At 54.6% G+C, this 26,886-nt stretch overlaps 5 protein-coding genes and 14 non-coding genes across 19 annotated transcripts; 2 read left to right on the top strand and 17 right to left on the bottom strand.

Annotated features, from left to right (window-relative positions):
* Positions 1-12: 12 nt before the first annotated feature.
* PHYSODRAFT_342757 (hypothetical protein) lies at positions 13-312 on the bottom strand (the record flags this gene model as incomplete). The annotated part of the gene is made up of 3 exons (XM_009541244.1): positions 13-28; positions 64-175; positions 255-312. The coding sequence occupies 3 exons, from the start codon at positions 310-312 to the stop codon at positions 13-15; spliced, it is 186 nt and encodes a 61-aa protein (XP_009539539.1).
* Positions 313-751: 439 nt separating this feature from the next.
* On the bottom strand, positions 752-832 carry PHYSODRAFT_t1580. Its single transcript has one exon. It is a non-coding gene; the product is annotated as a tRNA-Ser (tRNA).
* Positions 833-1,170: 338 nt separating this feature from the next.
* PHYSODRAFT_t1579 lies at positions 1,171-1,243 on the bottom strand. The gene has a single exon. It is a non-coding gene; the product is annotated as a tRNA-Val (tRNA).
* Positions 1,244-1,945: 702 nt separating this feature from the next.
* Positions 1,946-2,026, bottom strand: PHYSODRAFT_t1578. Its single transcript has one exon. It is a non-coding gene; the product is annotated as a tRNA-Ser (tRNA).
* Positions 2,027-2,364: 338 nt separating this feature from the next.
* On the bottom strand, positions 2,365-2,437 carry PHYSODRAFT_t1577. Its single transcript has one exon. It is a non-coding gene; the product is annotated as a tRNA-Val (tRNA).
* Positions 2,438-3,150: 713 nt separating this feature from the next.
* PHYSODRAFT_t1576 lies at positions 3,151-3,231 on the bottom strand. Its single transcript has one exon. It is a non-coding gene; the product is annotated as a tRNA-Ser (tRNA).
* A 338-nt stretch (positions 3,232-3,569) lies between these two features.
* PHYSODRAFT_t1575 lies at positions 3,570-3,642 on the bottom strand. Its single transcript has one exon. It is a non-coding gene; the product is annotated as a tRNA-Val (tRNA).
* Positions 3,643-4,355: 713 nt separating this feature from the next.
* Positions 4,356-4,436, bottom strand: PHYSODRAFT_t1574. The gene has a single exon. It is a non-coding gene; the product is annotated as a tRNA-Ser (tRNA).
* Positions 4,437-4,774: 338 nt separating this feature from the next.
* Positions 4,775-4,847, bottom strand: PHYSODRAFT_t1573. The gene has a single exon. It is a non-coding gene; the product is annotated as a tRNA-Val (tRNA).
* Positions 4,848-5,560: 713 nt separating this feature from the next.
* Positions 5,561-5,641, bottom strand: PHYSODRAFT_t1572. Its single transcript has one exon. It is a non-coding gene; the product is annotated as a tRNA-Ser (tRNA).
* A 338-nt stretch (positions 5,642-5,979) lies between these two features.
* Positions 5,980-6,052, bottom strand: PHYSODRAFT_t1571. Its single transcript has one exon. It is a non-coding gene; the product is annotated as a tRNA-Val (tRNA).
* Positions 6,053-6,765: 713 nt separating this feature from the next.
* On the bottom strand, positions 6,766-6,846 carry PHYSODRAFT_t1570. Its single transcript has one exon. It is a non-coding gene; the product is annotated as a tRNA-Ser (tRNA).
* Positions 6,847-7,184: 338 nt separating this feature from the next.
* Positions 7,185-7,257, bottom strand: PHYSODRAFT_t1569. Its single transcript has one exon. It is a non-coding gene; the product is annotated as a tRNA-Val (tRNA).
* A 713-nt stretch (positions 7,258-7,970) lies between these two features.
* PHYSODRAFT_t1568 lies at positions 7,971-8,051 on the bottom strand. Its single transcript has one exon. It is a non-coding gene; the product is annotated as a tRNA-Ser (tRNA).
* A 338-nt stretch (positions 8,052-8,389) lies between these two features.
* On the bottom strand, positions 8,390-8,462 carry PHYSODRAFT_t1567. Its single transcript has one exon. It is a non-coding gene; the product is annotated as a tRNA-Val (tRNA).
* A 1,011-nt stretch (positions 8,463-9,473) lies between these two features.
* On the top strand, positions 9,474-10,609 carry PHYSODRAFT_258989 (hypothetical protein; the record flags this gene model as incomplete). The annotated part of the gene is made up of 2 exons (XM_009541245.1): positions 9,474-9,707; positions 9,815-10,609. The coding sequence occupies 2 exons, from the start codon at positions 9,474-9,476 to the stop codon at positions 10,607-10,609; spliced, it is 1,029 nt and encodes a 342-aa protein (XP_009539540.1).
* Positions 10,610-12,955: 2,346 nt separating this feature from the next.
* Positions 12,956-13,177, bottom strand: PHYSODRAFT_534998 (hypothetical protein; the record flags this gene model as incomplete). Its single annotated transcript, XM_009541246.1, has 1 exon — positions 12,956-13,177. A coding segment is annotated over one exon (222 nt), but the record flags the coding sequence as incomplete, so codon positions are not given.
* Positions 13,178-19,438: 6,261 nt separating this feature from the next.
* Positions 19,439-19,906, bottom strand: PHYSODRAFT_534875 (hypothetical protein; the record flags this gene model as incomplete). The annotated part of the gene is made up of 1 exon (XM_009541247.1): positions 19,439-19,906. The coding sequence occupies one exon, from the start codon at positions 19,904-19,906 to the stop codon at positions 19,439-19,441; it is 468 nt and encodes a 155-aa protein (XP_009539542.1).
* Positions 19,907-26,058: 6,152 nt separating this feature from the next.
* PHYSODRAFT_534977 (hypothetical protein) lies at positions 26,059-26,433 on the top strand (the record flags this gene model as incomplete). Its single annotated transcript, XM_009541248.1, has 1 exon — positions 26,059-26,433. A coding segment is annotated over one exon (375 nt), but the record flags the coding sequence as incomplete, so codon positions are not given.
* Between the last annotated feature and the right edge of the window lie 453 nt (positions 26,434-26,886).

The raw sequence follows: 26,886 nt of genomic DNA on the forward strand, positions 1-26,886 counted from the left end.
TCACCATCGCGGCTAGACGCACACCCCACTAGCAGGCCCCCAGTAGCCCCCGCAGCATCGTACTCATCATCGCCATCACTGCCCACAGAGTTACCCATGATCGCAGCTTGCTCTTTGTCGTGCTCTCTCTTCTCCTCACGCCCTTCTCCGTCGTCGAGCGTGCTCTTGGTCGCGTCTGAAGTTGGCGTCATGCAGAGCCCCGGACCCCGGTGAGCGTCGTTGCTCTCGCCTTCCAGTATCCTGTTTCGCTTCACCTTGGCCTTCGCAGTAGGCCTCACTGCCTTGGCCGCTTCCGCGTGCGTTGCTCGGCATCTTCACGGGAAACCTTCGATTGGGAAACGCCGACTCCTCAGAACGAGAATCAATCGCATTCGCCTCCTCCGCGAGCGTCGCAAGTGCTAAATTGGTCGCGCTGTTTCTCCTGGGCCCGCCTTACTGCCGCCTGTTTTGACCGCTGGGATCTGCCATTGTCAGACATGTATACCCCGTACGTCTTCCCGAGCGAAAACGGTCTGCGCTGCGGGACGCGCGAATTGAATTATGGCCCACACCAGTGGCGCGGCGACTTCCAGTTCAACATCAGCCGCTACAGTCAACAGCAACTGATGGAAACCAGGCCAGAAGTATCCATTGTGCTGTCGAGTCGCGTGTGATGAGCAGACGTGGTGGCTGGGTGCGTGGCGTCACAGGAAGGCGCGGGAAGGCCACAACGAGGCGAGATGGACTCGGGTTGAATCACATAAAATGGGTCCGACAGCTGTGAGATTTGAACTCACGCGGGTTACCCCAATAGATTTCTAGTCTATCGCCTTAACCACTCGGCCAAGCTGTCGTTAAATTTTGACACAAATCCAAACCCTCACCACATTCACCGCAAACACACGTACGCCAACGCACATCCATGCTAACCGCACCACAACCTCCTGCCTACCATTGCCTACCCTTACCGTCGCTGTCAGCGCCTACCTACACACGCAACAACCACCACTCACCTCTCTCACCGACCGCGATACTCGTATCGCGATGTCTCCGGGGCTGCACGTGGCTCGTTCGCTATAGAAGCTACTAGCGGCTTGGACACGGATGTGCTGCGCACTGAGCTATGGTTACAGCATGCGCTGCTGGCCCAGGGGCCACGAACGAGCGGTTGTAAAGAAAAAGGCAATAAGATATCGGAGGAGGGGATCGAACCCTCGATCTTGAGCGTGTTAAGCTCACGTCCTAACCACTAGACGACACCGACACTCGAACGATCACACAACCCTCAAACCGTCCCATTTTATCACACAATTATCACGCCGCACGCACGCACAAAACGACCTATACCGCCAACTTCCAGCGTCGACTGGACACCATATCGCACTCGCATCGCCCACAGACCACCACGCATGCTTCAAGACGATCGCAGGACCCAAAACATCTCGCGACTTGACCCCTCCATCTACGGTACTCAGCAGCGCTCGGTTGGATCCTCCTCGCAATCAGCCGGTCGCGGCGGTAGTGTACCTATCGAGGAGCCAAACGGGTCATCTCTTTCTGCGCACGGGTTGCTTCGGCATCATGGCATCATGTGCCCAAACCACACTGTGTCGCCGGCCTTTTGGCCCAGCCCAACACCTCGAGGCACACTGCCACGATCGTGCCTGCTGTGCCGTGCCAGCAGCGGTCAGTCCCATTGCCTGACCTACCTGCGGACAGCGCAGTTGGTTTCGAGCCTGGCGGGGTTTGGAAATCATCCGTTGAGAAATGGTCGCTTACGAAGCGGACGGGCGTGTGGGAACGATGGTTGTAGCGCAATCTATGGCGGGTGTGTACAAGTATCCATTGTGCTGTCGAGTCGCGTGTGATGAGCAGACGTGGTGGCTGGGTGCGTGGCGTCACAGGAAGGCGCGGGAAGGCCACAACGAGGCGAGATGGACTCGGGTTGAATCACATAAAATGGGTCCGACAGCTGTGAGATTTGAACTCACGCGGGTTACCCCAATAGATTTCTAGTCTATCGCCTTAACCACTCGGCCAAGCTGTCGTTAAAATTTGACACAAATCCAAACCCTCACCATATTCACCGCAAACACACGTACGCCAACGCACATCCATGCTAACCGCACCACAACCTCCTGCCTACCATTGCCTACCCTTACCGTCGCTGTCAGCGCCTACCTACACACGCAACAACCACCACTCACCTCTCTCACCGACCGCGATACTCGTATCGCGATGTCTCCGGGGCTGCACGTGGCTCGTTCGCTATAGAAGCTACTAGCGGCTTGGACACGGATGTGCTGCGCACTGAGTTATGGTTACAGCATGCGCTGCTGGTCCAGGGGCCACGAACGAGCGGTTGTAAAGAAAAAGGCAATAAGATATCGGAGGAGGGGATCGAACCCTCGATCTTGAGCGTGTTAAGCTCACGTCCTAACCACTAGACGACACCGACACTCGAACGATCACACAACCCTCAAACCGTCCCATTTTATCACACAATTATCACGCCGCACGCACGCACAAAACGACCTATACCGCCAACTTCCAGCGTCGACTGGACACCATATCGCACTCGCATCGCCCACAGACCACCACGCATGCTTCAAGACGATCGCAGGACCCAAAACACCTCGCGACTTGACCCCTCCATCTACGGTACTCAGCAGCGCTCGGTTGGATCCTCCTCGCAATCAGCCGGTCGCGGCGGTAGTGTACACGCCACCTACCTATCGAGGAGCCAAACGGGTCATCTCTTTCTGCGCACGGGTTGCTTCGGCATCATGGCATCATGTGCCCAAACCACACTGTGTCGCCGGCCTTTTGGCCCAGCCCAACACCTCGAGGCACACTGCCACGATCGTGCCTGCTGTGCCGTGCCAGCAGCGGTCAGTCCCATTGCCTGACCTACCTGCGGACAGCGCAGTTGGTTTCGAGCCTGGCGGGGTTTGGAAATCATCCGTTGAGAAATGGTCGCTTACGAAGCGGACGGGCGTGTGGGAACGATGGTTGTAGCGCAATCTATGGCGGGTGTGTACAAGTATCCATTGTGCTGTCGAGTCGCGTGTGATGAGCAGACGTGGTGGCTGGGTGCGTGGCGTCACAGGAAGGCGCGGGAAGGCCACAACGAGGCGAGATGGACTCGGGTTGAATCACATAAAATGGGTCCGACAGCTGTGAGATTTGAACTCACGCGGGTTACCCCAATAGATTTCTAGTCTATCGCCTTAACCACTCGGCCAAGCTGTCGTTAAAATTCGACACAAATCCAAACCCTCACCACATTCACCGCAAACACACGTACGCCAACGCACATCCATGCTAACCGCACCACAACCTCCTGCCTACCATTGCCTACCCTTACCGTCGCTGTCAGCGCCTACCTACACACGCAACAACCACCACTCACCTCTCTCACCGACCGCGATACTCGTATCGCGATGTCTCCGGGGCTGCACGTGGCTCGTTCGCTATAGAAGCTACTAGCGGCTTGGACACGGATGTGCTGCGCACTGAGGTATGGTTACAGCATGCGCTGCTGGTCCAGGGGCCACGAACGAGCGGTTGTAAAGAAAAAGGCAATAAGATATCGGAGGAGGGGATCGAACCCTCGATCTTGAGCGTGTTAAGCTCACGTCCTAACCACTAGACGACACCGACACTCGAACGATCACACAACCCTCAAACCGTCCCATTTTACCACACAATTATCACGCCGCACGCACGCACAAAACGACCTATACCGCCAACTTCCAGCGTCGACTGGACACCATATCGCACTCGCATCGCCCACAGACCACCACGCATGCTTCAAGACGATCGCAGGACCCAAAACATCTCGCGACTTGACCCCTCCATCTACGGTACTCAGCAGCGCTCGGTTGGATCCTCCTCGCAATCAGCCGGTCGCGGCGGTAGTGTACACGCCACCTACCTATCGAGGAGCCAAACGGGTCATCTCTTTCTGCGCACGGGTTGCTTCGGCATCATGGCATCATGTGCCCAAACCACACTGTGTCGCCGGCCTTTTGGCCCAGCCCAACACCTCGAGGCACACTGCCACGATCGTGCCTGCTGTGCCGTGCCAGCAGCGGTCAGTCCCATTGCCTGACCTACCTGCGGACAGCGCAGTTGGTTTCGAGCCTGGCGGGGTTTGGAAATCATCCGTTGAGAAATGGTAGCTTACGAAGCGGACGGGCGTGTGGGAACGATGGTTGTAGCGCAATCTATGGCGGGCGTGTACAAGTATCCATTGTGCTGTCGAGTCGCGTGTGATGAGCAGACGTGGTGGCTGGGTGCGTGGCGTCACAGGAAGGCGCGGGAAGGCCACAACGAGGCGAGATGGACTCGGGTTGAATCACATAAAATGGGTCCGACAGCTGTGAGATTTGAACTCACGCGGGTTACCCCAATAGATTTCTAGTCTATCGCCTTAACCACTCGGCCAAGCTGTCGTTAAAATTTGACACAAATCCAAACCCTCACCACATTCACCGCAAACACACGTACGCCAACGCACATCCATGCTAACCGCACCACAACCTCCTGCCTACCATTGCCTACCCTTACCGTCGCTGTCAGCGCCTACCTACACACGCAACAACCACCACTCACCTCTCTCACCGACCGCGATACTCGTATCGCGATGTCTCCGGGGCTGCACGTGGCTCGTTCGCTATAGAAGCTACTAGCGGCTTGGACACGGATGTGCTGCGCACTGAGGTATGGTTACAGCATGCGCTGCTGGTCCAGGGGCCACGAACGAGTGGTTGTAAAGAAAAAGGCAATAAGATATCGGAGGAGGGGATCGAACCCTCGATCTTGAGCGTGTTAAGCTCACGTCCTAACCACTAGACGACACCGACACTCGAACGATCACACAACCCTCAAACCGTCCCATTTTACCACACAATTATCACGCCGCACGCACGCACAAAACGACCTATACCGCCAACTTCCAGCGTCGACTGGACACCATATCGCACTCGCATCGCCCACAGACCACCACGCATGCTTCAAGACGATCGCAGGACCCAAAACATCTCGCGACTTGACCCCTCCATCTACGGTACTCAGCAGCGCTCGGTTGGATCCTCCTCGCAATCAGCCGGTCGCGGCGGTAGTGTACACGCCACCTACCTATCGAGGAGCCAAACGGGTCATCTCTTTCTGCGCACGGGTTGCTTCGGCATCATGGCATCATGTGCCCAAACCACACTGTGTCGCCGGCCTTTTGGCCCAGCCCAACACCTCGAGGCACACTGCCACGATCGTGCCTGCTGTGCCGTGCCAGCAGCGGTCAGTCCCATTGCCTGACCTACCTGCGGACAGCGCAGTTGGTTTCGAGCCTGGCGGGGTTTGGAAATCATCCGTTGAGAAATGGTCGCTTACGAAGCGGACGGGCGTGTGGGAACGATGGTTGTAGCGCAATCTATGGCGGGCGTGTACAAGTATCCATTGTGCTGTCGAGTCGCGTGTGATGAGCAGACGTGGTGGCTGGGTGCGTGGCGTCACAGGAAGGCGCGGGAAGGCCACAACGAGGCGAGATGGACTCGGGTTGAATCACATAAAATGGGTCCGACAGCTGTGAGATTTGAACTCACGCGGGTTACCCCAATAGATTTCTAGTCTATCGCCTTAACCACTCGGCCAAGCTGTCGTTAAAATTCGACACAAATCCAAACCCTCACCATATTCACCGCAAACACACGTACGCCAACGCACATCCATGCTAACCGCACCACAACCTCCTGCCTACCATTGCCTACCCTTACCGTCGCTGTCAGCGCCTACCTACACACGCAACAACCACCACTCACCTCTCTCACCGACCGCGATACTCGTATCGCGATGTCTCCGGGGCTGCACGTGGCTCGTTCGCTATAGAAGCTACTAGCGGCTTGGACACGGATGTGCTGCGCACTGAGCTATGGTTACAGCATGCGCTGCTGGCCCAGGGGCCACGAACGAGCGGTTGTAAAGAAAAAGGCAATAAGATATCGGAGGAGGGGATCGAACCCTCGATCTTGAGCGTGTTAAGCTCACGTCCTAACCACTAGACGACACCGACACTCGAACGATCACACAACCCTCAAACCGTCCCATTTTACCACACAATTATCACGCCGCACGCACGCACAAAACGACCTATACCGCCAACTTCCAGCGTCGACTGGACACCATATCGCACTCGCATCGCCCACAGACCACCACGCATGCTTCAAGACGATCGCAGGACCCAAAACATCTCGCGACTTGACCCCTCCATCTACGGTACTCAGCAGCGCTCGGTTGGATCCTCCTCGCAATCAGCCGGTCGCGGCGGTAGTGTACACGCCACCTACCTATCGAGGAGCCAAACGGGTCATCTCTTTCTGCGCACGGGTTGCTTCGGCATCATGGCATCATGTGCCCAAACCACACTGTGTCGCCGGCCTTTTGGCCCAGCCCAACACCTCGAGGTACACTGCCACGATCGTGCCTGCTGTGCCGTGCCAGCAGCGGTCAGTCCCATTGCCTGACCTACCTGCGGACAGCGCAGTTGGTTTCGAGCCTGGCGGGGTTTGGAAATCATCCGTTGAGAAATGGTCGCTTACGAAGCGGACGGGCGTGTGGGAACGATGGTTGTAGCGCAATCTATGGCGGGTGTGTACAAGTATCCATTGTGCTGTCGAGTCGCGTGTGATGAGCAGACGTGGTGGCTGGGTGCGTGGCGTCACAGGAAGGCGCGGGAAGGCCACAACGAGGCGAGATGGACTCGGGTTGAATCACATAAAATGGGTCCGACAGCTGTGAGATTTGAACTCACGCGGGTTACCCCAATAGATTTCTAGTCTATCGCCTTAACCACTCGGCCAAGCTGTCGTTAAAATTTGACACAAATCCAAACCCTCACCACATTCACCGCAAACACACGTACGCCAACGCACATCCATGCTAACCGCACCACAACCTCCTGCCTACCATTGCCTACCCTTACCGTCGCTGTCAGCGCCTACCTACACACGCAACAACCACCACTCACCTCTCTCACCGACCGCGATACTCGTATCGCGATGTCTCCGGGGCTGCACGTGGCTCGTTCGCTATAGAAGCTACTAGCGGCTTGGACACGGATGTGCTGCGCACTGAGCTATGGTTACAGCATGCGCTGCTGGCCCAGGGGCCACGAACGAGTGGTTGTAAAGAAAAAGGCAATAAGATATCGGAGGAGGGGATCGAACCCTCGATCTTGAGCGTGTTAAGCTCACGTCCTAACCACTAGACGACACCGACACTCGAACGATCACACAACCCTCAAACCGTCCCATTTTACCACACAATTATCACGCCGCACGCACGCACAAAACGACCTATACCGCCAACTTCCAGCGTCGACTGGACACCATATCGCACTCGCATCGCCCACAGACCACCACGCATGCTTCAAGACGATCGCAGGACCCAAAACATCTCGCGACTTGACCCCTCCATCTACGGTACTCAGCAGCGCTCGGTTGGATCCTCCTCGCAATCAGCCGGTCGCGGCGGTAGTGTACACGCCACCTACCTATCGAGGAGCCAAACGGGTCATCTCTTTCTGCGCACGGGTTGCTTCGGCATCATGGCATCATGTGCCCAAACCACACTGTGTCGCCGGCCTTTTGGCCCAGCCCAACACCTCGAGGCACACTGCCACGATCGTGCCTGCTGTGCCGTGCCAGCAGCGGTCAGTCCCATTGCCTGACCTACCTGCGGACAGCGCAGTTGGTTTCGAGCCTGGCGGGGTTTGGAAATCATCCGTTGAGAAATGGTCGCTTACGAAGCGGACGGGCGTGTGGGAACGATGGTTGTAGCGCAATCTATGGCGGGCGTGTACAAGTATCCATTGTGCTGTCGAGTCGCGTGTGATGAGCAGACGTGGTGGCTGGGTGCGTGGCGTCACAGGAAGGCGCAGGAAGGCCACAACGAGGCGAGATGGACTCGGGTTGAATCACATAAAATGGGTCCGACAGCTGTGAGATTTGAACTCACGCGGGTTACCCCAATAGATTTCTAGTCTATCGCCTCAACCACTCGGCCAAGCTGTCGTTAAAATTCGACACAAATCCAAACCCTCACCACATTCACCGCAAACACACGTACGCCAACGCACATCCATGCTAACCGCACCACAACCCCCTGCCTACCATTGCCTACCCTTACCGTCGCTGTCAGCGCCTACCTACACACGCAACAACCACCACTCACCTCTCTCACCGACCGCGATACTCGTATCGCGATGTCTCCGGGGCTGCACGTGGCTCGTTCGCTATAGAAGCTACTAGCGGCTTGGACACGGATGTGCTGCGCACTGAGCTATGGTTACAGCATGCGCTGCTGGCCCAGGGGCCACGAACGAGCGGTTGTAAAGAAAAAGGCAATAAGATATCGGAGGAGGGGATCGAACCCTCGATCTTGAGCGTGTTAAGCTCACGTCCTAACCACTAGACGACACCGACACTCGAACGATCACACAACCCTCAAACCGTCCCATTTTACCACACAATTATCACGCCGCACGCACGCACAAAACGACCTATACCGCCAACTTCCAGCGTCGACTGGACACCATATCGCACTCGCATCGCCCACAAACCACCACGCATGCTTCAAGACGATCGCAGGACCCAAAACATCTCGCGACTTGACCCCTCCATCTACGGTACTCAGCAGCGCTCGGTTGGATCCTCCTCGCAATCAGCCGGTCGCGGCGGTAGTGTACACGCCACCTACCTATCGAGGAGCCAAACGGGTCATCTCTTTCTGCGCACGGGTTGCTTCGGCATCATGGCATTATGTCCTTAAGAAATTGCTGGACGGGGAGGCCAATTAGGGGAAGTCATTAAATGAGTAAGCCTGCTGGATGGGGATCAAGTACGCGCCGGGTCGAAACCCCAACAATTGTGCGTCTTAGTGTATGTCGGACCAGAGCTGAGAAAGAAGAACAACGATAACCGACAATGTATGACTACTGTGAAACAAGAAGATCCTGCTGATTCTGAGCGAAGTGACCCTGCGTGGACCTGGCCAGACATGTCCGGCCAAGAAATTCCGCCCGAAGTCCTGGGCAGAAACATGGATGGTGGGCGAATCATGATCACGAGGACAGTCGCGATGTTGCGTTGGTGCATGGAGCAGTGAATGATGTCCGGACGAGAATCCTTCTGGATACCGGTGCATCCGGGAGTATAATCAGTTTGAACCTTGCGCGTAGGCTCAAGCTGAAATTCTGGGTGTTGCCGGAGCCGGTCAAGGTGATCGATCTGGGAGGAGCTCCGAGGTACATCACTGCGAGTTCGAGAGTCAAAATCACGCTTGGATTCCGTGTTGTCAACGTTCTGGATGTCCGGGTGACGAACATTAGTGAAGACGTGGAAGTCCTCCTGGGAATGAACTTCATGTATGCGGCCGGAGTCCGGCTGTGTGTGCGAGAAAGTCATATCCGACTTCCGCACGAGGAGATCGCCCTGATGTGTAACACCACACTCCGTCAGAATCGAGGTCTGGACATCCCGGTGACATCTAAGCAGAACCTGTATGTCCGCCCGGGTGAACATGCCACTGTCGAGATCAAGTACGGTTACAGCAACCCCCAGAAGGAGGGTGTCTGGGCGGGCCGCGGAGACCTCTGGGTCACCTGCATCAACTATGCGGCCAAGTCTTGGGCGAGATCGGTGAAGGTCGTCAACATTTCGAACCAGATGGTGTGGATCGACACGCGGACCCTGTCGCACGGATCGTGGAGTTCCGGTGTTACCCCATGCCAGGACGTTTTGTCCGCCCGGGGGGTCGGAAGTACCAGGAGTGACAGACGCTGGTCTACGAGAATACTCCGTCTCCGGAAGAGCGAACGAAGCAGATGGAGCTCGAAGATTTTGAGTGGGCCCACCAACCTCCGGCCGTGAAACCCGCCGAATATCCCTGGCCGAGTAAAATCCAGGTGATGATCGACCGGAAGAAGAAGACGTGCAAGGAAATCCCGCTGCAGACTCGCCCGCAGTCGTTGCGGGCGGGAGTTGCTCGAGCTCAGCCCAAGATCATGTGCGATATGGCAGTTCAGACGTGTACTATGGTGGAGATTGGTACGCAGACGGGCCCGATCGTCCTCGGCCAGGAAGAGATGTCTGAGAAGACCCTGGACGTGAACGAGCCGGACATCCCAGTGGAGACTGCGAGTGAGACGGAACCCGAAGCTGAACCAGTCCGCCCGGAGTTGCCTGGCCAGGATGTTCCCGATGAAGACGAAGAACTAGATGATCGTCCAAGTTGCGCGATGGTGTCTACGCCCGTCTGGAGACTCGAAGAAGAGTATATCCGATGCATGAGAGCCAGCCAGGAGGATCTCGACTACGAGCCGGCGGTCTACCTCCGGGAGGGCAGCGAGGTGATGTCACAGTTACGCGAAGAACTCGCCATGCTGCCCGAGCTGAAGGACCTCAGCCCGGAGTGTGACATCTCCAAGGCTGACGTTGGTGAACCCGGCCGGACTTCTCCGGGCGAAGTGGGCAAGCTGCGAAATATCCTGGAGTATCTTTGCAAGATTTCCTGGGAGATGGAAATGCTGCCCCCGCCCTGGCCAGGGGCATGGTATGTGATCTGGACGTAGGTGACGCCAAACCTGTCGCCCAACGTCCGAGGTCTATAGCTCCATATCTCTGGAAGAAGGTCTACGATCTGCTCAAGAAGTTGTTGGAAACCGGTTTGATTATGTAATCGCAGCCCGCCTCGGCTTCCCCATCATGATCGTCTTGAAGAAGAACGGCGTGGACATTCGCATGTGTATTGACTACCGCGTGGTGAATGGGTTCATCCAGCTCTCGACGTACCCACTCCCGCTGATCGACGACTTGTTGGTCGGTTTCGAGGCCGCCATGTGGTTCATGAGCCTCGACATGACCAGCGGATTCTGGGCGGTGCGCATGACAGAGCGCGCGAAGCTGATCTCAGCTTTCATTTGTCCGCTCGGACATTTCCAGTGGGTGAGAACGCCATCCGGCCTGAAGAACGCCCCGCTTGTCTACCAGGCCGTGTGGCTTCGTCCGACTCCCACCGGAGGAAGAGAAGCTTGTTGACTCGGATGTGTTGGAATTTCTCGGCCTGGATCCCTCGGAGGAAAATGAGTCTGCCCAACAAGAGTCCAGCCGGAAGGTCCCCGCCCTGACTGACGCTATGACAGTGTTCCAGCGGAATATTCCGATGCCATCACATATCGGCTCAGTTCTCGACCGGAGTTCTTACATCGATGACACCCTCACCCGGACCTGCTCGATGAGTTGGTCGAAGTCCAGGAGATGGAAGACCGACGTAGACACGAGCGGATGCCCCTGGCGACCCGTGTCTCGGCCGTGAAGCGCTGGGGCCTGCTCGCCCGGAGGCGTCCACCCGGACGTGGAGCCGAAGTTCTGGCCGGATGTGGTGGAGATGCCGGCCGCGTCGCCGATCGCTTCCATGTCGGCGTTGTCGCCCTTCTCCTCCTCTTTCGCCTTCGTCTGCGTCGCCATCGTGGTCCGCGTTGTTGTCGTCGCGCTCGTCGCCGGTGTCCATTGCCTCGTCACCACTTGCGGTCGCAGATTGGATTTTCATCTGGGTGTAGTGTGACCGTCCGAGGGTCCGAAAGAATAAGTGACGGATATTTGTATTTGGGTATAACTCTGCATTTGTGGTTATCGCCCAGAATCGTAGGGGCTACGTTGGGAAGTACGTATCGCACCCCGCTCGGAGACCCAACGGTGTACAACAACTCACCAACTCGGCCGAGCTCCTTGGTTTGAAGACAAACGACCCGAGAGGGATTGTCACAAGGAACACACGCCATCTCGGGCGGACAACTTCTGGCGTATCCGCCTGAGAAGTTCTAAGATACTTTGTTCTCACGGAACATTCGCACACTATACACCTGGGCGGAAAAGGCGTTCACCCGCCTCGCCTCAGTCGGTAGTCGTCTTGCGCACTCCGGTATCGACATTTGAGCTGATGGTTAACAAGAAATCGAGGCGGAAGTACATGTATCTCGGCTCATTTCCCCCTAAAAATGGTCGCATGGTCATGCCTCTGGGAGAAAAAAACGAGCTGATAATTTGCTGATTGGATAAAAAGGGTTGCACTACGACATCATTGGTCAATAATGACTCGTCTCTTGTTGTTTATCTAAATTTAGAGAGTTGGGGATTGGAGGAAGCGCTGGGCAAACAACAGAAGGTGACGGGCACGGACGCACGAGTCGCCGCGGGCAATGCGGTGTGGTCCTATCACTCTGTCTACGACCCATAGCAACGGCAGCACTGACATGGCCGACGGCCAGTAGCATCGCCATGAACTCGTGCGCGCCCATCAGCACGACATGGACTAGAACGCGCAAGCGCCGCATTAGCCGGAGACCGCAGTGCGACCAACAGTCATCCATGGAGAGAACACCCTGGCTGACCCTAAGGACGAGGCTAAGCTCCGTGACAGTTCTCGGGTTTCTACGCGCTGTGTTAACACTATTACTCCAACTCCAACTCCAACTACAATCGATACGTGTTCTGATACGGTGTACCTCGACATCCTCAGGTTGCTAACGTTAGTAGGCCAGAAGTGCAGGCTGCCACGAGTTTAAGGAGGATCTGTACAGTCAAATAATCCCTGGTCAACACGATCTGTTTGCGGTCATTACATAGTTGAAGCCCTCTATACAAATTATACCTGCAATAAAGCATGTAATACAATTTTGAAGAAGATACATACTCGAAATAACTGTCTCAAAACCCATGACCATTTCGATCACACGGGGGCGAGGAACCATTTTCAAGCAGATACTGTGATCGCTGTAGGCATCGTTGTAGTCAGCGCAACGTCTACATCACATTGCAAGACAACAAACTTACTTGTGAGCTTTTAAGCTGCTTAAATATTCGCCTTCGCGCGTTTCGTAGTTTTAGACTTACTTCGAGAATCGTGATTTTCGTTGACCTTAAGCCACGTATCGCTTGTTAATTGGCGCCGAAATTGTTTTTACGAAGCTGCGGCAGTCAGGGTAGGTACCATCGGTCGAATAGTAGAGAAAATCGTATCTATGGCCATAAACTTCGTTCAAAAACTGAGGAGCGTTTTCATCAATGTACTCGCTAATTAGCGGCGACGAACCTAAAGCATTTCGATCGTTGTTGCTGCCTGGCATCCCAACAAACGCATGCTAAACGGCGATCGTGGGGTTCACCGCGGTCGCGAAGCCAACGAGGGTGACGGACGAGTACGAGCCTCGCGTGAGCGGCGGCATGGAGGGACCGCAGGCGCCGGAGGGGCTGATCAGAGCGGTGGAGCGCTCGCTGAAAGTGTTCAAGGCCGAGGGCGGCCCCGACGGCCCGACCCAATGCCAGAGTTGCTGCAAGTGGCGACAGCTAGCCACATCGTCGAACGTGCGCGGCGTCGAGTGCGAAACCGAACTGGGCGATACGTGGTGGAGCATGAGTGCAGTATGGCATGTGGCCAGGTGGACCATCAGGCAGGAGGTGGCTGTCAGCAGACGATTTCGAGGTGCTGCTGGACGCCGGCAAGATCGCGGACGATCTTGGTGCCGGGATGGCGTGTAGTAGTGTGTCTTGTTACTGTGCGGCGGGGCATGACTCAGAGCTGGTGAGCAGCGGCTGCGTCGTGATCGACTTGACGTAGTCGTTCGAGTGGCCCACCAAGGACAAGTCGGTGGCGAAGATGTACGGCGGGCAGCAGACGGTGGCTGAGGCAAGTCAGTCGACTACTGCCACCGCCACGAGGACCCAGTTAAAGAGAGGAGTGCAGAAGATCGCAGGAGGGCGACACGTCGAGCAGGGACAAGCAGTGAGTGTGCGTGAAGGCGAGGCGACGTGAGATCTACGACGAGCGGCCAGGAGGCCACGAGAGAGGTGATGAGACGTGAAGAGGGAGAGGTCCTGGTAGGCTAGGAAGGCGCCCAATGTGTAGGAGAGGTAGAAGTAAGCGGGGACAACGAGCTGCGGTCAGGCAGCTCGACCCTCAGTTGAGATTTGTTACAGAACTGTAGCAGGTTGAGACTAAATACCTTGCGTTGCGACTGAAGACACAGGCTGCTACGTTAGTGCTGAGCGAGGGCGACGACTAGCTACAAGCAGTAAGGGGAGGTAAGCGAAGGTAGGCAGGCACTAAGATAAGGGGGCAGTGGCGAGTAGGGCGGCGGGACCGTGGAGAGAGACCACGGGGGTCGAGGTGCACGAGTAGCGCCTGGACCGAGGGGCGCAAGGGTCCGCGTGTGCCCTCGGGCGAAGGACACCTGCGTCCGTTGCATATTAACCGGGTTTTGCTGGAAGCAGCCGGCGGGGCTACCCGACCGTCGGTGCCGACAACGCTTCCTCCCAGCCATCCCTATCCCCGTCTGGGCCATAAGCTGTTTGGTCACCACTGTGCGGCCCCGTGCCGGTAGTCGCCGGAGCTAAGGCTTTCCGCCTAGGTGTCGGTGAGTAGGTCGTCAATGTAACGTAATTCGTCAAGCGAGGTGACGACCCGTAATGGGATTGGAGGCGTAGTGGCGAGTTACCTACATGGTGGTCATAACAGGTGCCTTCCGGGCTAGGACACGAGTGGAGTGTCTTAGCGGGCTTGGCATTAGCGGGCGACCCGCAGCGGAAACGATAAGCGTGAGAAGAAGAAGAGAGAGAGAGTGAGCTAACAAAGGGGATTGTATTATTTGAAACAGAAAGAGCTAAGAACGACCATGACGACTCAACGTGACGTGCGAGCGGAGCGGCGCGCGAAGAAGCAATAGCAACTGACGGCGTCCACGACGCTGGAGACGGAGGCCGGCCATACTTTCCAGTACAATCCGTGGGCCACGTAAAATATCCACCACACTCTCCGAGTTTATCCACTTTACTGAGAAAGGGTCTTGCTCATACAAAATCGTCTACGAAATCGCTCCTCTGTAAATGTTGCCCGCGTCGATAAGTACTGCTTGTAGACCGATTGTAGGCAAGGACGTAATCGCGATTAAAGTTGGCGCATATCCCAGGCCTCGAGCCGCCGTGTTTCTTCTTTCGCGATCGCCGCTTGCGCAGAAAGCGACCACGGAGCAAAGGACCTTCGCGCTGATCGAGCTCATTGTCAATGCGATGGTTTAAATCGGGTTATGTTCTGCCTCAAATTGGCACTATCAATACACCATTCAATACACCATTGGGGATCTAGCAACTATTGCAAGATTAGATATCGCGTCGTTGTAGCTACCAGCTTGCAATTTGACTTTCACTTTGCCTTATCACTTTTGCAATTTGCACTATTGTTTGAGATGCTCTTAGCCGAAAGCTAATCGAGCTAAAGTGTTTTGGCACTTAGATGAGCGATTTTCACTAACTAGTTAGCAAATTATTGATATCCGGGGTACAGACAACGACTTACAAAGCCGACATGCTTAATGCCAATCTCCTATATAAAACAACGATAAATTCCCTCCTGGCAAATCTGTAAAACTGTCATAAAACACACAGTGTGTTGCATAAATTACACAAGAAAGTATATAAAGTACACACACCCAGACGGTATACAAAGATGAAGTCATTTGATTGAATCTGATTGGCTGGTTTACTCATGTTAAGCCTTGCTTGACTTCGTCTGCCTACTTTTTGCCTCTACCGGCTTTGTAAGTCGTTGTCTGCACGTCCGAAATTGTCAACTTCAAACGCGATTATCTCGGAAACACTTTGTTTGATGCGGTCTCCTGTTTCACTTAGAGCATCTCCAGCGGCAAGACTAACGGCGGTTCTATCTATAAAGTAACGTGTTAAGACTTGGATTCGAGTCTTAACAGTTCATCCAGATAAGAAGGAAGCAAAAAGACCCAAAATGGTGAAAGCTGAACAAAAAAACGCTTTACCGGAACAGCTCTAGTTTTAACTTTTTGAAGGGTCCGTTTTTAGGTCGCGATGACGTCGACAGCAGCGAGAGCAGATCGATGGGAAGCTCGTGATCGCCACAGTCAGGTCCCAGTCAAGAACGGTTGTAACAGGGTTGCACGCACAAATGGCTACAGTCACTTGTAACTCTAACAGACACGACGTCCGTTAGAGGTTCGAAAGACTTTCTCGACCTTGGTGTAGACACACCAAAGCTACATACATTTACGATCACCACGACGGCTGGTCCATAGAGACTTAGGATTCCTATTGGCTGAAAGCAGCATCTTTTAGTCAATGAGCGACATGCATAGCATTGGAATTCAGCCAACGAGCCGTTGGCAGATTCCCAGTTTAGAATATTACATTTAGAGGAAGTCAGAAACATAAAACAAAAATGGCAGTTCTCATTTTAACCCAAAAACATTATTTGGATCGTTTATTTAGATTAATCTATACTCGGAGGTCCGAGTATAATCAACTCTAGTTTAAACTAAGCTACGCTTCCTCACACACGTGCGCACACATGTGAGCTAAAGTGGCGAGCCAAAGTAGGCCCATTACACCTGGTAGCACTTTGTAGTCCGTCCAACGACTGACTACCTGAGTTCGTACGTCACCACACGAACGCGGAGCTGAGAACCTTCCCATGGGTACAGAGGTGCCCATGGAAAGCTCCACTACGCCTGCAACTCACGTTGCACCCGCTGACTGTCCCCACCTGTCGGATCCAGAGTGGGAGGCCCTCCAACGACTGCCAAAAGTCATTGGTGAGGCGGCTGTAGCTACGATGCTGCGTACGCTAATGTGGAGTAGCGCCCTCGCAGAGATCTCGCGAATGCGATCTCGCACAAACTCGGCGCGTCTGGATAGCGGTCGCGCCGAGCAAATTATTCCCGGTTGTTGGAGTAGCGTATCTTCGAAATACAGGCCCAGGTCTTCGCAGGCTTCGGAGTTGGGGGTTCTTGTGTTGACGCTTGTTCCTTGTCGTAGGGCGTCGAGCCTTGGGCGTGCGGCGTTATCGGGCCGGCGTTTCCTGGGGCTTGTGTGGCGTTATCGGGCCTACAGGGGGATCTTGTGCACGGCGGTTATCAGGCCAGTGCGGTCCTTCGCCTAGGCAGCGCGTTATCGGGTGCCCACCTAAACGGTATACGTTTAACGTGCCTTTGTTCCAGCACGGGTCTGTGGGGGGTGAGCACCCGAACCAGCAAACGACGGGGGGCCGCGATATCGAGGCGGCTCTACTTGCCGGTGCTTGGTGGTTCCCCTGGAACCTCGGAGAAGACAGGAGGTCTTTGTGGTTCAGAGAAATTTCGGGACTGAGTCCTTACCCTGTCCTATGCCCTAGCTACTGGCTACTCCGTACTACTGCTTGCTGAGCCTATCGTTCTGTACCTATCCCTACTTCCGTCGTGCTTGCACTGCCGTCCTTCAACCTGATTTGCGTGGCGTAATCAAGATCTTACCTCGACGCGTTTTGGTCGGCGCGTTTTGCTCGGCGCGTCTTGCTCGGCGGGTTTTGCTCGGCGGGAATTAGGGTCGACGCGTTTTGCAGAGACGGGGCACTGGTCGACTCGTCGGATGATTACGCGTCGAGTTGGACTCGGTCGCTGTGTCTCGCGGCCCATCACCCGCGTCGACTTTCCGTCGAACTCTGCCGCGCGTCGCCCCCATCAATCGCGTCGCGTTTCATCAACTGCGTCGAGTTCATCATCCGCATCCATCAGCATTCGTCTCGGCGCCTTCTTTCACCGACGCCGACGTGTCCGCTTCCTCGCTGGGCACTACACCACATCCGTCCCGCTGCCACGCACGCGCACTCCCCAGATGGGTGTGTCGTTGCGGAACCTGCCCCGCGTGTTGGCCGCATCTCGATTCGTCGAATTCTTCGTCGTCTCCGTCCGCTTCGTTGCCATTCAAGCATCATGGTTCGCGCTGAGGACTTCTGCGTCGAGGAGAGCGGGCCCGACACGGGCAACCTCGAGGCTGCGCTGACATCGTCGTCTATGCAAGCAGAGCACATCGGTCTCGCCTCCCTGATCCGTCCGATCAGCTCGCGGTAGCCCAAGCTGCCTCCCCCCGGTCCGATCGTGACTCGGCGCTACCGTGGCGGAATGCGATCAAGCGCAGCAATCCTTCGTAGCTGCAGAGCAGCAACGCGGCGTAGCTTTTGCCGAGCGAGACCGCGCGCATCAAGCCCTGGCGGTCGTCGAGCAAGCGCACGACGCTTCCAGCATCGGGAGGGACCAAGTGCGTCAAGCTTCGGCTCTCCAAAAAGGAGTGCAACACCGCCGTCACCGAGAGAGACCAGGTCCGTCGCGCTCGGACGGCGACGCACTACCCTTGTTGGGCATCTCACCCTTATCCGTAATGCGCCCACGCAGAGCCGTGCGGAAGCCGAGTCGGCGCAGCGTTTAACGAGCCGCTGTTAATCGACCTTCGGCGCAACAACGCGTTCCTTGTGACCCACGCCAAAGAACTCCGGCGGGGCGCGACGCGTATCCGCGACTTGGAGGAATCGGCGAGTTTCAGGCCACGTCTCGCGCAGCTGGGAATACGTCGCGTGTGGGGGTAGCGGCGAGATGCCGCGAGCGCTCAAGTCCACCGTTCCAGCGCTCGCGTAATCGAGCTGGAGGGCGAGCACGACGTGGCCATCCAGGACCGCGACGAGCATGACGCGGTTTGAGGACGGGTGCTTCGGGAAGCGCGTCGAGGTTGGTAGATGGCGTAGCACGTGCGCGATGGACTTCCAGAACGTCTTGCCGGTGTCGTCACGTACGTAGGCGGGCACATTGACACCTACGACCTGATCCGTCGACGTGAAGCTTCCGTCGCGGTGGAGATAAACGCTGTGGCCTGCGGAGTCAAGCCGAGCGGCGGCTCCCGCTGCTCTTGTCTCGCCTCCACTACGTCGAGTACGGGTGTCAGCGTGCGTTCTGCCGCCCCCGTTTCCGGTCCTGAGGCTAAGACCTCGTTAACCGCGGATACTCATCGGGCTCCGACGCACCGTCCAGGTCCGACGCTTCGTCCAGGTCCGGCGTCTACTCCGCCGCCAGCTTCAGCGGGTGTCAGCCGGCCGCGGTACAGCGGAGCCGAGGAATCAACGCGTCACGGGTGCAGGCCTCCCAGTTCGGTCTCGACTCCATCGTCTTCGCCTTCGTCTCGGCTGCTGCTGTCGATCGAACGCGCCAGGTCACAGCGCAGTTCCAGTCCGAGGTCTCGGACAGCGACGCCCAAGCGCGCCGCCCTCAGACCAAGTGGCGACGTCCCTCGTCGCGTTCACTGACATGGACCCCATTGAGGGGCCCTAGTGCCACACGTTGTCGTTGCTCGTAGTCGCTGTAGCCGTAACTCCAACACGCAAGCCTTGCTCTTTTCCTTCGTTTCTTTCCACTTCTTCACATCTTTTATGAGACGGCCCTCCGCCATCTCATCTTCAGCAACAGGCTGGTCCTCCACACTTTCCTCATCCAACCCCTCGCTCCGGCCATTCCCAGAGTCGAGGCTCTCCGCCTATCCACCTGTCGGCAGCCACCCCGCCAACTTCCACCGCGCCACTAAAGGCGCTCACCCACCAGGGCTCGGCTCAGCCACCCCACGTCCTCGCGCGAAATCGCCGCAAGACGGTAACGACCAGCGTGCTGTCGCGAGAAGTCGCACCGCCACTTTCCGCAGTTGAGCTCCAGTTCGTCGGTACAGCCTCTCCAGGTCACGTCGGACTCGCGGCGCGCGCAGCCAGGTCGGGAAGCCCGACCGGCATGCAGCTCCAAGGACTTCTCCCCTTCGGAAGCATCCTTGTCCAGAGCGAGTGTCAGACTGCGCTTCAGTAAACACGTATCGGTGGAGTCAAACGGTCCGTTCGTTGACACCGCCAAACACGTCGCGGCGTGTGACGGAAACTCTTCAACGGGGTTTTGCTTGTAGGTGCGGAAGTCGAAAGACAGTTGGTAAAGCGAGTTACTCGTCTCGCGACGCGGTTCGTTTGGCCTGCCTTGCGCTTTGGTGCACAACCTGACGCGCCGCATCTGCGCACGCGGTCCGATCTGTAGCGTCCGTCGCTTGGGCTCGGCGCACTGGTGCGGTAGTTTTCCGACGGCGATTATCGCCCTTGACGTACACCGCGGATCTCGGTCGCGCGCGAACCGAAAGGAGAGCGCCAAGTCTACCACGACGCGAACCGTCTCGGCGTGCTTGTCCCTGACCTTCGAGTACGCAACGCCGTCGCTCTTTACAGTACTGGTGTCCCGGCTCACTTCTAGCGGCATCTCGTTACGGCAGTCGGCGGGCTCGTTCGACGGGGTCGTCCCATTGATCATAGCGTGCACAGGCCTCAACTTGGAAACGTCCTTGACCGAAAATTGACAAGGCGTGCAGCCCGTCTCAAGACGTACAGCGTACGTGCTCACACACGGGGCGTCTCGCGGCACAGCGTCGAGCATGAGCTCTAGCCCGTAGGCAGATCCCATTCTGCCGCGATCCCAGCAATATGACATCAACGAATTCACTCCAGCCCTGTTCATCGCCGCGACGTCGCCCCGGGTCCGATCTGCGTCGTCCCCGGCTTGGCCGACTACTAGCACGTTCACCTGCGCGAGTGGGCATGCATATCCCTCGGCGCGTCGACTCTGTTCCGTCGCGCGACAAGTCACTCGCGGCGTCCGACACGCTCCTCGCAACCTCGAATTCCCAATCAGCCTCGACGCAAGGTGGGTTTCTGTTTATCGCGTCGTCGCACTCTGAGGGCTGTACTGACGTTGGACCCTCCACGTATTTTGCCTCCGCCACCTCGGACGCGTCCCCAGCGTGTTTAACCCTCGCGACCCGTGTTGGCGACAGGCGGGGAGGTTGGTGCGCCCGCTAGCACGGTCGTAACGCGAGATTGCCGAGGTGGCCATCTCAGGAGCAGCTCCAGCCCACCTCCATCAGCCAGCTGCCCCTGCCGTAGAGTGCCCGGCCGCCAGGATGAACCTATCCGACGCTACATCGTGGTCGGTGAGTACGCCGCGGTCTGGAAGCGACTCGTAAGCGTTTAGTCTTTTTAGTGATGGTGCCGGCAAACCCGGTGTGCGGACTACGACACAAAGAAGTAATATTGACCCTCCTGTGGGATAGCGCATGCCTTGTAGAGCCGTACGCGAGATACAACTTCGATCCTGGGTCGAGCCGTACGCGAGCTACAACTTCGATGGAGGTGGGCTGGAGCTGCACCTGAGATGACCACCTCTGCAATCTCGCGTTACGACCGTGCTAGCGGGCGCACCAACCTCCCCGCCCGTCGCCAACACGGGTCGCGAGGGTTAAACACGCTGGGGACGCGTTCGAGGTGGCGGAGGCAACCCTGGCGACCGTGTCAGATATACCCAATGAGCCTCGTGCGGGGTCATTCAACCCTGGCGATGTCTGTGGGGGGGAAGAAGGTCACCCGCGGCGATCGCACGTCGCTTCCGGACCGCGGCGTACTCACCGACCACGATGTAGCGTCGGATAGGTTCATCCTGGCGGCCGGGCACTCTACGGCAGGGGCAGCTGGCTGATGGAGGTGGGCTGGAGCTGCACCTGAGCGTATTACCATGAGATTTGTCGACTTCGTGTGTGCTGCCTCTTGATGACGCTATAACCGGACATGCAACGTGGTTCAGACCTCCGTTTACATGCCGCGTGCGAGCTGCACAAGCACGAGCAGATTTGGCCGACTATACCCTTCAAATTATTACATATAGGTCAACCACACGGCCAATCACTCTGAGGCAAGGGGTGGCGGCCGGTGGTGGTGGGACGGAGCTGCGCCTGAGATCGACACGAGCATATTTGACTTTCGGGTAAGTATCGATGCACGAACGGTTGTGTCGATTTTACTATTTGTGCTAAATTTAACGGGAGGGTTTGTGGGAGCACGCTATATAATCGCCTGAGGGCTATCCAGCAGCCATGCCCACCGGTAAATATTATTATTCCTGTATAACTAGTCGGACTCAGATTATTAATTAACACATGCTATTTTTGAATTCATACTGATAACATGTACTGTAAAAACGCAGTACTGCTTTAGAAAGGTTGGAGTTGTGTTGCATACACGATTTTAGTGTGTACCACAAATGTATGCGAGTGGTGAGACAAAAGTTCAGAACACGATGTAACAACTTTGTTCAACCAATAGGCTGCACGCAACACATTTTCACTCTGGACGAGAACAACAGAAGAGAAGTATCCGAGCCCCACACCTCACACCCTGCCAGCTAGGCGACAGTTAAGCTATTGACCATCTCGCCTGCTACATATAATTGGTATTTTGGCGCTAACAAAGCTATCGCTCTTTTACTGTGGCTGGACGATTGTGGATCCTGTGTGGAAGTACTGGGGCATCATTTTATTTCAACCTCGACGGTGGATTAGTGGCAGTTGAAGGCACTAGTGTTTCGGAGGCCGTGGTGCGGCAATACCGCATAAAGGAGTTGATATACTCTGTGTGACTTTTCGTACGAGTTTCGGTGGAGTTTGGTGTTGGCATAAGTGGTGTTGTCTCGTATTACGTTGTGGTGAGGGTTTTCTGGAGGCGACGTGGTGGTTGTGGCGTGGGAAGGTGGCACATGATGCCACAGTCAGAGGTCACAAATGGCGGGTTGTTTACGTGCGAAAAATGCTCATGTGAGTTAGCCTCGCAAGAAGCACGACGATATCACGTCCGCAATAAGCACCAAGAAGTCGCAAAGCGTGTGGTTTACGATGTAGGTAATGATCCTATTACGCACTTGGTCAAACGCGTAGAAGGTGTATTCATATGCCCACAATGCAAATATTTCTCGAGCGATCCCAAACTTTTGCGCCAACACACCAAGTCGTGCAAGAATTCACCGCAAAATGATCGAAACTTATCGGCGAAAATGTGCAACCCTGCTACGATGATACATGAGATTGGGATTGAGTACAACAGGAAGCTTGCACTGGTTATATGTGCTATCTGTCGCTACGTACTATCTCCTGGTGTAAAGGAAGTGGCTATTCACTTTAAACGAGTTCACGATGTGGCCGTTCCGGCCAAACTATTGGAGAAAAAATTTGACGTACTTTCGTTGGCGACAGGAGCATCTCTTCTCAAGTATTTAAAACCAACGCAGGAGCTATTGGAGCGAGTAGACGGAATTGAGATAAAATCCGGTGCGCGATGTCTCCATTGCGCATACTTTTGCCCACTTGAAGACAGCATCTAAAGTCGAAGCATAAAGATTTCACCACGGACGTATCGCAACTTCAGTGCTTGGTGCAATCACTTTATTCAGGTGCAAAGACAAAATATTTCGGCGTACAAGGTGGTGCCAGCTTCTCAACGCATGCAGACGATTCAGATGCAGTGGACCATGCTCTAAGTGAATTTTCACGATCTCATTTGCATATTGCTCCCACGGACGATCGCCTCGTACCACCTTTCCTTCGCCGGATGAAGTGGCACGAGGTTGTTCGTACATATTGCACGGATAAAGTTTCTGAAGCCATCGCCTCGGTTAAATTTGATCCCAACTCAAGCTTTGTTGAGTTAGTGTTTCCGGTTGTGTGTCGGTATTGGAAGCTCAGCCAAGAAATTATTGGCACCCGAGAGTATTTGCTTGAGCGCATTCTGTCGTCAAAAGGAAGTGACATTGAGCCAGCATCTGCTTTGCGACGCATTCAATCAAGTTCCGAAAAGTACTGCAAGACCATGACCTCGCTACTGCAGATGGTTAACACACATGCCAAGCACTACATTATTATCTCAAGCTCTTCTATAGATGATGATCTGGCTGATCAAGTGGACTCTCTGTTCCAATCGTGCTCCGAAGCTTTCGCGTCGATCTCCACTGAGCACTACAGAGCGGAGCATGTTTGTGTCGAGCAACTTGTATTGCTAGATGGTGCCCTTGAAAAGATTTTTCGAATTGATTTGGAAAATGAACACTCCCCAAGCGAGTTTCATGCATTTCCAACTCATCGATTTGTTGTATGCTCTTCTATCAGTGGTCCGACAAAAGATGCTGCTGGCTACGTACAGTTTAAACAGCCTGGTCAAGTGACTAGTTTAGTCGCTATCTTAACGTATTGGGCTCGAATTGCTGCTCTGATGAACCTTCATCAGCTGTCGTGGGGTGTGGAAGCCAACGAGCAAAATTTGGCGACGCGAAAAAGGGCGGATGCGCTACCTTTTTATCTTAGGACCGGGTATCGAACTCCTTTTAATCTGCTGCAGGAGGTTATAAGTTTTGGCTCAAGCATCGCCATGGCACCTGAGCAACGGCGAATTCCTCAAATCATGTGGCTGGGATCGGCGCATGATGCGCTCCTAGTTGAAGGCCATCGTGTTACCTTGAAGACGCTTCACGACTTAAAAGCAAAGCTTGTCGACCAGTTTGGTAAGGTGCTTCGTGAAAATGTGCTTTTGGGCTACGATATATCTGCGGTTGAACAACATTTAATGTCGGATGAGCAGTGCTGTTACGACGACTAGAGCAATTATAGCTGTGGATACAGCTTTCTCGAAGACGACAGGAATCCATGGAAATCGATGCGTATGCATCTGGTTAAGTATCTTCTTCAAACTCATCGCTCCAAGTTTATCGTCAAGGTGGTGAATGGTAAAATCACATTTGGACTTGCTTCACTGTCCCAGTGGTGCAAAAAGGTTGATAAGCTCACGAAGCTTCTTGCACCTCTGATTTATATCACGTCAGGGCAGCCATCACGAGCTGCCGATCTAAGCGCTTCGACTTTAAGAAACACAGTTTCTGGGGAACGATCGGTATATATATTGAACCGTGAAGTCATGATCATACAAAGATATCATAAAGGTCTGACGATATCGGGACAGCATCGCTTAATTGCGCGATTCCTGCCGCCGGAGTTGATGTTAGATTTTGTGATCTATGCTGCCCTTGTGCGTCCGGCACAAGAATTTTTCTTCACTCAACTACAACGTGGGGGCTTTACTTCGGACCGTTCTGGAGAAGGTGACGCTTTGTTTTACTATCTCTTCAGCACTACAGGGCAGGGCAGACTGAATGGGAAAGGTTGCCGTGCTGTAATTAACATGAATTTTGTAAGTTGCGGTAACCAACTTTCTGTTCGGACTTACAGACACGTCGCGATCGCATTCATGGAGAAGAACATTACATCAACAAGATCGAATCAGGACATGTTTGATTTTTAAGCCGCTCATGCACCGGCAACGGCTTCGACGTTGTATAGCCGTTCTACCATGGATCCGTATTTTATGTCGCGCGATGATATGGCCGAATTTGTTTCTTGTTCCCACCAGTGGCATAAACTTTTTGGACCTGGTAACTCGACCAGTACCAATTGTTACGCCCCAAGTGACCAATCCGAGATAATGCCAAGGAGGAAAAGTTCGCCGACGTCACCCGTGCAGCAAGTTTCAAGATTCAATCAACCTGCTACGCACGGACGCCCAATCACAGTTGTCGTACCAACGTTCAGCTTTTTTACTATTGGCGAAGCTATAAGCAGCTTACTTCCGGAACACTTTGGGTCAGCTCGGATTTTGCTCCGATCATTTCTTCGTGAGCAGACTGCTTCGTTTCGGTAAAGAGAGCAGTGTGTTGCAACGACACTGGTTTTGCAGAGCGTCTCTAATTTACTCGTTGTACTCCCTACAAATGGTGGGAAGTCCTTGCTGTTTCATTTGGCCGCATTTTCGGATTCTACGCGTGTTGTCATTGTTGTGGTGCCTTTGGTAGCACTTTTGTTGGACTCGCTTCGGAAGACAGAACAATTGGGAATCGAGTGCTCGGAGTATTAACACGATACGAGTCCTTTCACAGCGCTACCGTCTATTTTGTTCGTCCGAGTAACGTACTTGGAGCATCAAAATTTCCGGACGTTCCTACTGTCACTACAGGAGCAGGACAAACTAAGCAGAATATTTTTTGACGAGGCTCACTTGGCTATGACCTCGCAAGATTACCGCAGGTGCATGTCATTCGTCTATGTGTTATCGTCCATTTCGGTCCAGAAGACACTACTGACGGCAACTCTTCCCCCCACTTGGGAAAATGACCTCATGAAAATTTTTGGCTTCCCTTTCGTCACTGTGAGAACGCCGACAGTCCGAGCGTCAATACGTTACGAAGTGGTGGAATTGTTATCGAATACAGATATGATGAAGGCATGTCTATCATTGATGAAACTTCCTATGGCACATCCTGACAAAGGCATTGTCTTTGCGTTGACAAAGCCGAAGGTCGAAGAAATTGCAAACTATTTAGAGCGCCATATGTCCAACGTGGTCGCCCGGTATCATAGTGGAATGACTTTCGATGAGCGCAAGAATAATTTGTCATTGTGGAAGTCCCCTAACTGCTCGTATATTGTTGCGACGTGTGGATTGGGTCAGGGTGTGGATTACCCGAACGTTCGAACCGTACTACATTTTGGACTAGCCCACAGCTTGACCGATTACGCGCAGGAGACAGGTCGGTCGGGGCGTGATGGTAAGCCAGCAAAATGTGTCACCATATACAGTGAACCATACTTCCAGCGCTTTCCGAAGCATTTGACAGTGGGGTCATCGAGCAATAAGGGCGAATATCAAGCCCTTAGTACGCTACGGGCATTCCTTTTAGATAAAATCCGCTGCAGGAGGCAACGACTACAAGAGGCAATGGACGGTTCGGGTTTTCCGTGCACGGTTGACGATGTCAACGAGTTGTGCGATGTCTGCTCTAGAGCTATGGGAGATGATCAAAATAAGGCCCCAATCGCACCAGCGTCACGAAGCATTCGGTTACAGTGTGCAGAAGCTAACACCAGAGTCCTCAACGACGAAAGAGTCTACATGCTGTTGCAGGAAATGATTTTCAACGATGAATCAACACATTGCGTGGTATGTTGGGTTTCTAACCCAGCGAAATTAATTTATCACCTCCCAGAGGCATGCCCACATCAAGCAGCCTACTGTTTGAAGTGCCTTGGTGCCCATCCTGTACACGAGTGTGAGAATCATTTAATTTTTGGGTCTCGC

Source organism: Phytophthora sojae (assembly GCF_000149755.1).
Source record: "Phytophthora sojae unplaced genomic scaffold PHYSOscaffold_20, whole genome shotgun sequence".
Lineage (NCBI taxonomy): Eukaryota > Oomycota > Peronosporomycetes > Peronosporales > Peronosporaceae > Phytophthora > Phytophthora sojae.